Genomic DNA, 12,695 nt, shown 5'->3' with positions numbered 1-12,695 from the left:
AGCACAAAACACAAAAAAAAAAAAAAAAAGTTTGCAATTAAGTACAAAAGTACACATTACGAGAATGTGTTTTGAGGGTAGTCATGTAACATTTAAGTCTACTTGGTATTGTATGGTCTGCTATTGACCTCGTTTGCACGATTCTATTTTGACTCCAACTCATACCTTGTTTGATTTTTATTTTTTTTTTCAAAAAATATATATTTTTGTCCTATTTTCAATCACACATTTTTCAATAAAATAATATTACACTTATATTCAAAAAAATTCTTATTTTTTAACCATACATTCTCAATCAAAACACTATATAAAAATATATTATTTCCAAAAAATGAGGCTCAAACATGCTATCAATTTGTCTCGTATCAATTTGAAATGTTCTTTTACTTATAAATCAATCTTATTTTTCTTTTGTCAGACATGTAAGATTGTGCGTATTCCAAGCCATACATGCTTTGCCAATTCATGTTCAAGAATTAAAGGTTTATGAAAACAATCGTCTTAGCACCCTTGGGTAAAAACCAAATAATTATTTGAAATGAGTTTTGCCATTTGTACACTCTTATTGATATTTGCATTGTTATCCAGAATTAATTGGATAGAAAGATAGTTTTTTAAACTGTCAAATGACAGTTTACTATGTAACAAAGTATAAACAAGAATGCACACCAAGCATGATTCATTTGAAACAATTCTATTTGAGGACTTCTAACATGGGTTTCTATAAACATTTCTAATAACTAACCACGTATATTATTTGAAATTCACATCCCTTACACATTTGTTAAGGTACATACAATATTAAACGGTATCATAGAATCGGAACGAGTTAAAACTCTATTCACACACATACCACTAACAATTAAAATGCGTTAAATACGATATCGGTAATTATGTGATGGATCTTTTAGTGCATAACATACAACATCACAACATAATTATGAAAGTAATTAATAAATTAAAACAAATTTGTGCTAACAAAATCTAATATAAGTTTGAGACATTCAAATTCGATAAGGATATTCAAATAATTACATCGAAAACTCCGTGTTAAACATATACCCAATTTTTTTCTTCTCCTTATATTTCTCAATTAAAAAAATAAAGAATGAAACAACCAACTTTATTCCAAATTCATAACATGGATTATAGTCAATTGGGTGTATTATTTTACCCAATTATTGAAGATATTGACACAAATAATGGTATGACAAATTCAATGTCAATTAAATTATTTGTACTTGTTGGCTTACACTTTAGTTTACCCAACCTTACTCATTCTCTCACATGATGGGACCTCATGTGAGGACCCAACCCCCATGTGAGAGGAGGAGGTGGGATCGGATAACCGAAAGTGTAAAATGATATGTACAAATAGCATGACCCACTCAATGTTTGGTGAATAGTAGACAATGGACAGGTAGACCGTGGACCGTCCATGGTGGTTGCCCCTCCAAGAACAATCTCTTCGTAAATTTCAATGGAGGTCCCCAAATGTACAGATTTCTTTAATTTCGATCGCTATATTTTTATTTCAATTTAAATACTTTACCCATACCCTCTTAAAAAACGGTAGTCGTGAACTGAAATATAAAATTTATCATCTTTCCCACACCAAAAAATAATTGTGTGGTAACATATATGTCGCAAATTCTATTTTTTAATAATAGTAAAATCGTCGATAAAAATGTTAGGTGATCAAACTAAAATGAACTCGTAAGTTGGGTGACCGACAATGAAATATTCCCACAACCCATCCCACGCCAAATCAACACAGAAAGAAATGGAAAGAAAAACTTAAAAAAATCTCCATTTCTTTCGGCCATATTTCTGTCTTCAATTCTCTGTCCGAAAACTTCTTAAGAATTCAAGATTTTTTCATAATTACTTCATATAACAATGGACGGTCAGACCGACGATGAATTATTACCCACAAATTCTCACCATAGCCGCAATTTTCACTTTTACTCTGACAAGTTTACTGTCAATTCCGATGATGACGACGACAAAAATGAAGCTAGAAGCAATACTAACACCATGAGATTCAGCCTTGATGATGCTTCGTCAAATCACCAAAAAACCCCTAAAGTTTTCGACCGGTTTTACAACTCATCCTCAGATGAGGATGAGGATGATGGCGTCAGCGGATCATCGCAAAATGATTCTGTTCAGAAACGGCTGGATTACATGATCCAATTTCTTGATAGGAAGCTTTCTTCTTCGTCATCACCGGATACTAGTAAAAACCAGCCGTTGCCGGAGTTTATTGGGACCATTGGGGGGAGTGGAGTGTTTAAGCCGCCGTTGAGAGCCCCGGTGCACCCAGGCCGGCCGCCAAGTCTGGAGATAAGGCCACACCCATTGAGAGAAACCCAAGTGGGGTGCTTTTTGAGGAACATTTTTTGTGTGAATGATGACACTGGACCGCAGTTATGGTCTGGTTCGGAGTGTGGAATCCGGGTTTGGGATTTGAAGAATGAGATATATGGTTATGGGGCGGAGGAAGGGGAGGAGGAGGGGACGGTGAGGTATTGTGTGTCTGTACAGTGCCCAGCCACGATGTGTGTGGTTGGGGATGCTGGGAATAGAGTTGTGTGGAGTGGGCATAAAGACGGGAGGATTAGGTGTTGGAAGATGATGGATTTTAATGGAAATGGGAATGATACTGGTAATAGAAGTGGGTTCAAAGAGGCACTTTCATGGCAGGCGCATCGAGGGCCGGTTCTCTCCATGGCCATGACATCTCATGGTATCTCACTATTTTGGATTTTCTAGTAATTTTTTTTTATCTCATCCATTTTTATTACATCAATGGTAAAGGACGCATGAGTGCGTTCGAATTCTTACTGAATCTTGACTCTGATTTAGTTTTGGGCAAGAGGTGACGAATGATAGCTTGTTCAAAATTTAGGATATTTGTGGAGTCAAACATATTCTCTTAAGTTTTTGAGGCTGACGATTTTATTGTTGGGGTAAGCTAGAAATTGATTTTAGTTTGTTGGTTATATAGGTTCTTTTTCTTTTCTGAATAATCTTATCTTCGGGGTGTGGTATTTGCATGCATTATGCGTGCCAATGAGTAGCAATGGAATGTCAGGTGAACATTGATTTCAAGGTTTAGTATGAGAATTGAGTCTGACTTTGATTTAAGTCGACTAGGAAAATTTGGGATTTAACCAAAAGTTCTTAAATAGGGACCCCAAGATTCATATTTGGACCCTCGAGCATAAGTAAGAGTCACAACTTGTTTACCAGTGTAATTGATGAAAATGTTTTATTAGAAAGGCTCGAAAACTCCTTGATAGTGTATTTAGGTTGTGCATTCTAAGAAGCATCGATACTTGTAAATTTGTTGCGTACCAGTATCTGATACCTATTCAATCTCCGATACTCTTCGACATCCTCCGATACATACTGGATACTTGTTTTTTAATTATTTCATTTATATTTATATTTTTTAAAATTATACGTATCCACTACGTTTTTTTTTTAATTATTTTATATTTTTGCATAATTTTCGATGGGTATCCGATACTTCATGGTTCACATGCACCTTTACTATAAATCATTGATTTGAAACTTTTTATGTGACTTCTTTCTTCATTTAGTTCTAGAAGAAATTGGAGTGTGTACTCTTTTGTGCATTCTATGATAAGGAATACAATTACTCTACAACGAGCTGAAAAATTAGTTTTCATTCATAATGATTTGTTTCTTTAGTTAAGAAAATTATATCTTTATTCAAAAAGAGAATCCAAAATCTGGGACATTGTCGGAGATTCATTTGATACTCTTGAAGATGTTTGATTGCTTGAGATTGCTAATTTATCATTGGATGAGCCAGAGTTCGAGAATGTTTTTTTTTAATAATAATAAAGAAATTAATGTTGATTGTGTTGAAGAGAATGAAGTTTTGACAATTAATGATTAAGATAAATATTTTATTTTAGTTTTATTATCATGTTTCTACATTAATGCTTTATATGTTAATAAAATTACGTTGAATTTTATAATATGTATCATCTTATTCTATTTTTTCAAAAAAGACGTATCGGCGTATCCGTATCATATCGTATTTGAACTAAGTATCCGTATATGTGCTTCTTAGGCTCCCCCTTTTCCGGTGCCTTCATAAACTTCATTTGTTGAGAGTAAAATAAAGCTGTTCAAGAATCTGGATAAATCTCATTACCGTGCATCAATGCACATGATGTTCTTTTATTGCCCACATTCTCAACCATTGGGTGCTCTTCTGCTTTGCCTGGGAATGTCAACAACTTTTTCTTGGAATTATATTCTTCCTGTTATTTCTATCATGGTTGCTTGGGCATCTTGTTCCCTTTTTCTTGCATTTCTTGTGGTATTGAAATCTCAATAAACAATACCAAATTTACTTGGTATTAGCTAATATCTATAGACATTATGATCTTTTTCACTGAGTTTTTTTCTTTGATGTAGGGGACTTGTGGTCGGGATCTGAGGGTGGTGCAATTAAGATCTGGCCTTGGGAAGCTATTGAAAAATCCCTCACTCTTACAATTGGAGAAAGGCATATGGCTGCTTTACTAGTAGAAAGGTCATATATTGATCTGAGGAGCCAAGCTGCACTAAGTGGTGTTGGTTCCTGTAATAACATGTTCACTTCGGATGTCAAGTATATGATATCGGATCGTTGTGGAGCAAAGGTCTGGAGTGCTGGCTATATGTCATTTGCACTTTGGTAAGCTTATATCCAGTTGTTCTGGATTCAGATGGGATCTAATATTCACATATGTGCTATTCTATTAATTCACGACAGTGCAACCTTAATCTGAAACTTAGAGTTTAGTGAAGTTTGAGAATGCAATCAATTCATTTGTGCTTTGCTAATAGCTCGTGGAGAAATAAGACTGTTTCTTCAAATACCAAATGATATGCTCACACAGGCATATTTGCATTCACGCATACACTAGTCTTCTTGGACATACGAAGCAGTGTAAATCCTTAAGCTTGGTGTTTGCACAGCATCATTCACCAACATAATATGGCCTGAGGAAGTATGATTTATAAGATTAGTCTTCAAGGTGCACTACTCTTTTGTTGTGTATGACTGTTTCATTTTGATTATTGAGAGTTCTTATTTTCACGTTTCTACACACTCAGCTTAACAACAATTTCTTGCTATATGTGTAAGTTTATATATATTATATGGTATATGTGTAAGTTTTTATATATATAAGAATGTAAAAATAAAATTGAAGGGTTATCATAACGAATCAGGGCCATTACATGATAAGATTCTTACTCATCTTCTGTTAGTTTCTAGATTGCTTGTTGTTAGACTCTTTCTAGTCCTTCAATTATTTTACTAGGTTGAATTATCAGGACGTTCTTTTTTACAGGGATGCTCGAACAAGGGAATTACTGAAACTGTTCAACATAGATGGTCAGATTGAAAACATGTCATCAATACAAGATTCTCTGATGGAGGAAGAAGTGAGAATGAAGTTTGTATCTGGTTTGAAGGAGAAGCCACAAAACTCATTCAATTTCTTTCAGCGTTCCCGTAATGCCATATTAGGAGCAGCAGATGCTGTTCGTCGAGTTGCAGCAAAAGGAGCTTTCGGAGATGATAATCGACGAACTGAAGCATTGATCACTACAATTGATGGAATGGTTTGGACTGGATTCTCAAATGGATTACTTGTGCAGTGGGATGGAAATGGCAATCGCTTGCAAGAATTCCAGTACCATTCTTTTGCTGTTCAGTGCCTTTGTACATTTGGGTCGCGAATATGGGTAGGTTATGTAAGTGGGCACATGCAGGTGTTGGATCTAACTGGTAATTTACTTGGAGGATGGGTGGCTCATAGCGGTGCGTTGATAGATTTAGCTGTTGGGGCTGGTTATGTTTTCACCTTGGCTAATCATGGTGGTATACGTGGATGGAGCATTACTTCTCCTGGACCACTTGATCATATACTGCGTTCAGAGTTGGCTGGGAAGGAGTTCTTGTATACTAGGCTAGAGAATTTGAAAATATTGGCTGGAACATGGAATGTTGGACAAGGAAGAGCATCTCCCGATTCCCTTATATCATGGCTATGTTCTGCAGCTGCAGACATTGATATCGTTGTTGTTGGGTTGCAGGAAGTGGAAATGGGTGCTGGTTTTCTAGCAGTGTCTGCTGCTAAAGAAACTGTAAAACACCTCTCTTTCATTATTTCATTTTTTATTTTTTCAGATTTGGTGGTAAATCTTCGTGTTTTCACCAGGTCAAGGAGAGATTAATCAAAGATTTTTTGCATGCTATCAGTTTCAGAAACTTTTTTAAGCATATGATATGTTTTGCACGCAAACTTTGAATGGTAAAAAAACTATTTCTGTGTGCAAGTGACTGCCATTGATATCAGTACCAGATGATGTGCATATTTGTGCATCCCAGATAATTATTGTGATGCATAGCATCAAATGGGGGTTGAAGGAACTCTATCACTTGTTATGCCTATTTTGAGGCCTAAACTGTAAACATAATTGCGTTGGATATATGTTATACTTGGAATGATCAATTCATCTGTTATTCTCCCTTGTCGGTTTGTTAGTTAATTCTTTGAAACCGTTAATTGCTGCAGATAATATATGCGCTTGTTCTTTGATTCTGTCTTTTTTATTTTCTAATTTAGGATGATTGAGTTGAACGTTGCCATATTAATATAAACATGCATTAAATGCAGATGGGTCTTGAGGGTAGTGCTGCAGGGCAGTGGTGGATAGACATGATAGGAAAAACCTTGGATGAAGGGGCGACTTTTTCACGTGTTGGCTCCAGACAGTTAGCAGGCTTGCTAATTGCTGTGTGGTTAGTATTGCATTGCACATGGAATATTAGTTTTTGATCCTATAATTTAGAAGTTGAACATAAATGGGATGTGTTTTTGAACTTCTAGTTTTAATAAATCATGCTGAAGTTTCCGCTGCTTTTGATTGCCTTGACAAAGGTTTCCCTTCTCAAGTTTGTTTTGGAAAGGGCAATTTGGGATTTCAAGCCAATGTTCTTTTGTTTCTCAGTGTTCTACTTTTCCCTTCATTTTGAGAATATTGTTGATTTACTTCATTTAAACCTATCTACTTGTTTTGAGGGCTGCATAAACGGTAGCGATTCCATTTTGATGGAATGTATATGCACGTGCTATATCTACTTCTGTTTCCCCTTCATATTATGATTGATCTCCTTCATTTTCTATAACACATAAGTGCTTGTTTGGTTTCATTAGTTACAAATTATAGTGTGATAGAAATGAATGGTGGATAAGTAGGTATTAGTTGTGGGTCTGTTAAAATCAAAGTTTAACTTTGACCTTTAAATTATAAGGAGATTATAATGGAAGGCAAACAAGCACTAAATAATGTGGAAAATTATACCCTCTATAAAGCAAGTCTGGCAAAATAATATTTTGCATGCACATACCTTCTGTCATTGGCTCTTAATAGGACTTCTCATGATGTCTAGTTTCAGTCTCTGATAAACAAATATTATCTTTTAGGGTTAGAGTCAATATTCGAGGCCATGTTGGAGATATTGATGTTGCAGCAGTTCCTTGCGGTCTGGGGCGTGCTATCGGTAATAAGGTATGATTTTGTTTGCCCACTCTAATAGATGATCATGAATCAACTTCAAAAGCTTCAATATAAATTGTTTTTTTATTTAGCTTTGGTGGGCTTAAGCTGACAAGTAACAAATTAAAACCAAATTATGTTGTTTTGTGATATTGCAACATTTTTAGTTTCTGGTATGTCCATGCATATGCTATTGACGTCATATAATGATTAATTGACAATGTTTTAAGGAAATTGACTACCTCTTATAGCTGTAAAATATAATCCCCCTAGAATTCCCCCCAGTTCAAGTACCTTTATATTCATGTATAATGGAATCTTTTCTTTATTATTGTTATAGATAATCTAGAAATGTAAATCTATTTCATTATCTACTTTTGCAGTATCATTTGTGACTTTGTGATACATTTCACCTTAGGGCCCGTTTGGCATGGTTTTGAAAAGTCTAAATGAGCTTTTGAATCGAATGGAAATATACTTCATTATCTACTTTTGCAGTATCATTTGTGACTCTTTGCGATACACACCTTATGGTCCGTTTGGCTTGGTTTTGAAAAGTCAAAATGTGCTTTTGAGATTCAAAAACTATTTTTGGACTCGTTTGACTAATTTTATGAAAGTGTTTCTTCTAGCTAGAATAGTTTTTAGAGCAAACTGATCCTATCTGGTTTCCTCTAGAAGCACTCTCGGAATAAGTAGTAGTTTTGAAAATTATTTTTCAAACAAAAATGAAGTTAGCTTCCTCTAATAGCTCTTTATTGGTTTCCTCTAAAAGCACTGCGTTGGTTGTTCATTGAATAGGTCTATGCATAGTATGATTTTTTATTCCACATTTTTCCTCTGTATATTTTTAATTTGGCTATGTTCCTCTGAGCAGGGAGCCGTTGGTTTGAGAATGAGAGTGTATGATCGGGTAATGTGCTTTGTGAACTGTCACTTTGCTGCACACTTAGAGGCTGTTAGCCGCCGAAATGCTGATTTTGACCATGTATATCAAACAATGGTCTTTAGTCGACCGTCTAACCTTTTTAATGCTGCTGCTGGTATGGTGCGATACCTATTGTTATGTTGCTTGCTTGCCTGCTCAATGTATTTATTACCGCTTGTTTATAGTTCGTGCTTGCCCTTGGTCCTTTCTGTTGCAGCAGGCGTATCATCTACGATTCATATGCTACGCAGTACAAATGTATGTATATACTTTAATTGGTACTGTTACTATCTAGTCTGTAGATTTCATCATGACAGCTTCCATTTTTTATTCCATAACAATGTGTCTTTGATCAAATTTCACGGGCTAGACTAATGTTATCAATGCTGATGTTTGTACAGGCTATGGCTATTAATCCCGTCGATGGGATACCAGAGCTTTCTGAGGTGGACATGGTTGTATTCCTGGGAGACTTCAACTATCGACTTGACGGCATAACTTATGATGAAGCGAGGGATTTTGTTTCTCAAAGATGCTTTGACTGGCTTAGAGAGAGAGATCAGTTACGAGCAGAAATGAAAGCTGGAAATGTCTTCCAAGGGATGCGGGAAGCTATTATCAGATTTCCTCCAACATACAAATTTGAGAGACACCAAGCTGGTTTAGCAGGTATGTTGGCCAAAATTTAGTAGTTAAATGAGATTTTGTGCGTAGGCGTTCGGATTTATCTTCTTATATGACAGTTAAATGCATAGCAATTAGTAGAAAATCTTATTAATTGACAGAAAATAATTAGGATAAATTTTTTTCTTTCATTTTATTTTGAGATCTAATCTGTTGATGATTCTTTTAAGGGTATGATTCTGGTGAAAAGAAGCGAACTCCTGCCTGGTGTGACAGAATTTTGTATCGTGATAGCCGTTCAGCTTCAGTATCTGCATCCAGCTTGGACTGTCCTGTAGTATCTTCAATTTTGCTGTAAGTTTGTCTTAGAAGGGTTGTTCTTTCACATGCATCGAGAATATATGCCACGTGATTAGCTAATGGAGTCGTCACTCTTATTGACATTTTTCTTTAAGTAATACCATCTGATACCTATTATGATAGGAAAGAACAAAGCTTGTTCCACATATCAATATAATATATCGGTACACAACAGTTCATAATTTCATTAAGAAATTTACAATACCCATTATTTGACAGGAACTATATTCATTGTTTATGCATGATTTATGGACTTATTTTAGCATATGTAGCTACATGTAAACTAGATATGGCCATATGATATTATACCTCTTTTTGATCAAGCTTGTTTATCTATTTAGTTAATTATTTTAAATTTGCTTGAAGCTTACTTTTATTTTGGAAGACTTGAAGATTTACAAGAACAAGGTTCATGGAAGATAAATTTGAATTTCTATAATTCTGAATGAGGACGAAAACCCAACATGATAGTCTTTATTTTATATTGTCAGGTAGAGTAACATATTAGAAAGTGAAGCACATTAGCTATTTTGTTGAGTGTGAATGACAAGAAGATTGCCTTCATATAAAACTTTGAACTTCATAATAAATGAGTTCTAATCAGTGATTATTTATTCCATCATCATTGACATCTTTGTGACAGGTATGAAGCTTGCATGGATGTGACAGATAGTGACCACAAGCCTGTCCGTTGCATTTTCAATGTGGAGGTTGCCCGAGTCGATGAGTCAGTGAGAAGACAAGAGTTTGGTGAAATAGTTAAATCAAACAAGAAAATCAAACATCTGCTTGAAGAATTATCCGAAGTTCCAGAATCAATTGTTAGCACAAACAATATAATCCTACAGAATCAGGATACATCTGTATTGCGCATCTCAAATAAATCTGGGGAAGACGTAGCTCTGTTTGAAATAATTTGTGAAGGTCAGTCCACCATCAATGAGGATGGACAAGCATTCGATCATTGTGCAAGAGGTTCTTTTGGCTTCCCCAGGTGGCTTCAGGTAATTTCTTGATTGCACTTACTAAATTGAGGTTCTGATAAATAAAGAATGTATGACTGGGTTCATCGTTGTCTACATAGCACATGGAATGTACCACGTGTATTTCAGATTCATTCTCTTAAAAATTATGTCCTGTCTATGCTCATTTGATATAGGGTAAGTATTGAAATCAAAATATAAGAGGTTAAAAGGCAGTAACGGTAAATGCGATTTTCTATCTTTGTTTTTATATGCTTTCATTCACGACAATAGCCATTATTAACTTTCTGTCAAATTTGCGACAACTTAGTTTCTGTGAGCCCCGTGTTAGTCTCAGGGCCTGTTTACATTACTTGTTGAACCATTGCATATAAAAGCTTAAACTGTTCGGGAGAGGACACATTTATGTATATAAATTCAGAGCATATTTGGGAAGTTTCTGTAAACAGTTTAAATTATAAATATATAGAAACAAGTAATGGATAAGTGAGTTTACCTGTGGGTCCTTCGAAATGTGTTGATAAAAAGTTGCTTGAGTGTCAATAAACCGTTTTTCAATAAACATAAGCCAAATATAGGCTTTCAACATTGATTAGTGTAAAAACTTTTTGTTGATCAGTTGTAGAAATAATGATTCAACAAGCTTTGGCTTTGGATAACCAGAACCCCGTAGAAACTTACTAAATGTTTCTTGGTTTTGAATCTAAACAGATCAATCCGGCAACAGGAATAATCAAACCGGGTCATATTGCTGAGATTTCAGTCTGCCATGAGGAATACCAAACACTGGAGGAATTTGTGGATGGTGTACCACAAAACTGTTGGTGTGAAGATGCCAGGGACAAGGAAGTCATTTTGGTGGTTAAAATACACGGGAACTTCTCAACAAAGACGATAGATCACCGTGTTCGTGTACGCTACAGCATTTCTGGCAAGCTCATGCCTATGGATACTAAATCCAAACGCTCCAATCGCCTCCAAGCAAATGTCCTTCACCGGTCTGATATTCAAAGGCTCAGCAGTTCCTGTGATGTAGTTGACCACTTAAGATATTTACATACCCCTTGAAGCACGATGTTCGGCCCCATAATTCCTATTTTGATAATTACATTGGTATACGACGCTCCTGAGTCCTGATTGTGAGCATCTTGATATAATCTACGTACTTGTGGAATGTGGATACAGTTGCGTGCTTTTCTCCAGAAGTGCATATTCTTTGAACATGCAGTATGAATCATTCTTATTTTTAAGTTTTATTTTCTTCTGAAATTTTGTGTATAGAACAGTCAAGGAAGTGTGATGATGAGGGAAGAGAAGTGTTTTAGTTTTCTCCTGTCCTTCAAGTTTGATTTTTCTGTTTTCTCGCCCATTGGGTATAAAATAAACTTGTAAAGCGTAAAATTCTTGAGTTTCAGTTGCATGCCCCTTTTTTGAGTCTTGTATGTATAGGTGGATAATATCATTAAAGTATAGCGTTTAAGTCACCCAGCTTAAGGCGTAGTTTTCACTTATCTACTATACATAAAATATTGTGCATCATCATAATACCATTTAGTCCATGTTTGGTAGTAATTAAAATCAGATTTTTAGTAGATTTTGATAGAAGTTGATGAAATGTGTGGTTGAAAAGTTGTGGGACCCATAAAATGTGATTAAAATTAATTGTTGATTTTGATTTTGATTAAAATTTAGATTTTAATTACTACCAAATAATTTTATATATTAGTCTACCTTACTGCGCTCCTACTTGGTAGAGATTTCTTGGTAATAAATTTTGTGAAAAGTGATTTTTTTGGATATTTTGTAGTTGAAAGTAAATAAAAGTTGTGTATTCACGAACAAAATTATTTTATCTAATATTGTATGGTTGAAAATGAGTTAGAGAAAAAATGAATTATAAAAATTGAGGGCCAAAGTGAGGACTCGTTTGAAATCAGATTGAAGGTTGTAACGCTAAATTTTCATTTATTACAAATTTCCACGAACTTGAGATCGGACATAATGATCTTCTGTATTTTTTCCAACTATTTTAAAAGGAAACATTTGCACTAAAAAATGTAATTACAATTTGACTGTTAAAATGTCAAGTTTTGAATGAAATGACCATTTCATTCAAAAATCATAAGTTAAATCTCTGTTGCACCTTGTACGGTGTTGATTTTAGCATGTTTTGGATTTTTTTATTTATTTATTATTATTATTTT

General features: G+C 34.9%; 1 protein-coding gene across 3 annotated transcripts; it reads left to right on the top strand.

Moving 5' to 3' along the window:
• Positions 1 to 1,799: 1,799 nt before the first annotated feature.
• Positions 1,800 to 11,975, top strand: LOC111375406 (type II inositol polyphosphate 5-phosphatase 15-like). 3 transcript variants are annotated; one of them, XM_022998368.1, is made up of 11 exons: positions 1,800 to 2,749; positions 4,459 to 4,720; positions 5,382 to 6,180; positions 6,714 to 6,838; positions 7,524 to 7,608; positions 8,474 to 8,639; positions 8,745 to 8,782; positions 8,926 to 9,193; positions 9,379 to 9,502; positions 10,152 to 10,512; positions 11,203 to 11,975. In XM_022998368.1, the coding sequence occupies exons 1-11, from the start codon at positions 1,900 to 1,902 to the stop codon at positions 11,557 to 11,559; spliced, it is 3,435 nt and encodes a 1,144-aa protein (XP_022854136.1). In that variant the 5' UTR covers positions 1,800 to 1,899; the 3' UTR covers positions 11,560 to 11,975. The 3 variants fall into 3 exon arrangements, with proteins under 3 accessions (XP_022854136.1, XP_022854080.1, XP_022854020.1); XM_022998312.1 differs by having other exon boundaries at positions 8,742 to 8,782; XM_022998252.1 differs by having other exon boundaries at positions 8,474 to 8,782.
• Positions 11,976 to 12,695: the final 720 nt, after the last annotated feature.

The sequence above is a fragment of the Olea europaea genome, chromosome 1, assembly GCF_002742605.1.
Source record: "Olea europaea var. sylvestris chromosome 1, O_europaea_v1, whole genome shotgun sequence".
In the NCBI taxonomy this organism is placed as follows: domain Eukaryota; kingdom Viridiplantae; phylum Streptophyta; class Magnoliopsida; order Lamiales; family Oleaceae; genus Olea; species Olea europaea.
The sequence above is the reverse complement of the archived record's forward strand: the minus strand, read 5'-3'. Positions and strand labels throughout refer to the sequence as shown.

Excerpts from the sequence above, each read along its gene's own strand:
- LOC111375406 (XM_022998252.1), top strand. The coding sequence starts at position 1,900 with ATGGACGGTCAGACCGACGATGAATTATTACCCACAAATTCTCACCAT. Across the intron at positions 9,194-9,378 it reads ACACCAAGCTGGTTTAGCAG|GGTATGATTCTGGTGAAAAG; the intron begins GTATGTTGGCCA and ends GATTCTTTTAAG. Across the intron at positions 10,513-11,202 it reads GCTTCCCCAGGTGGCTTCAG|ATCAATCCGGCAACAGGAAT; the intron begins GTAATTTCTTGA and ends GAATCTAAACAG.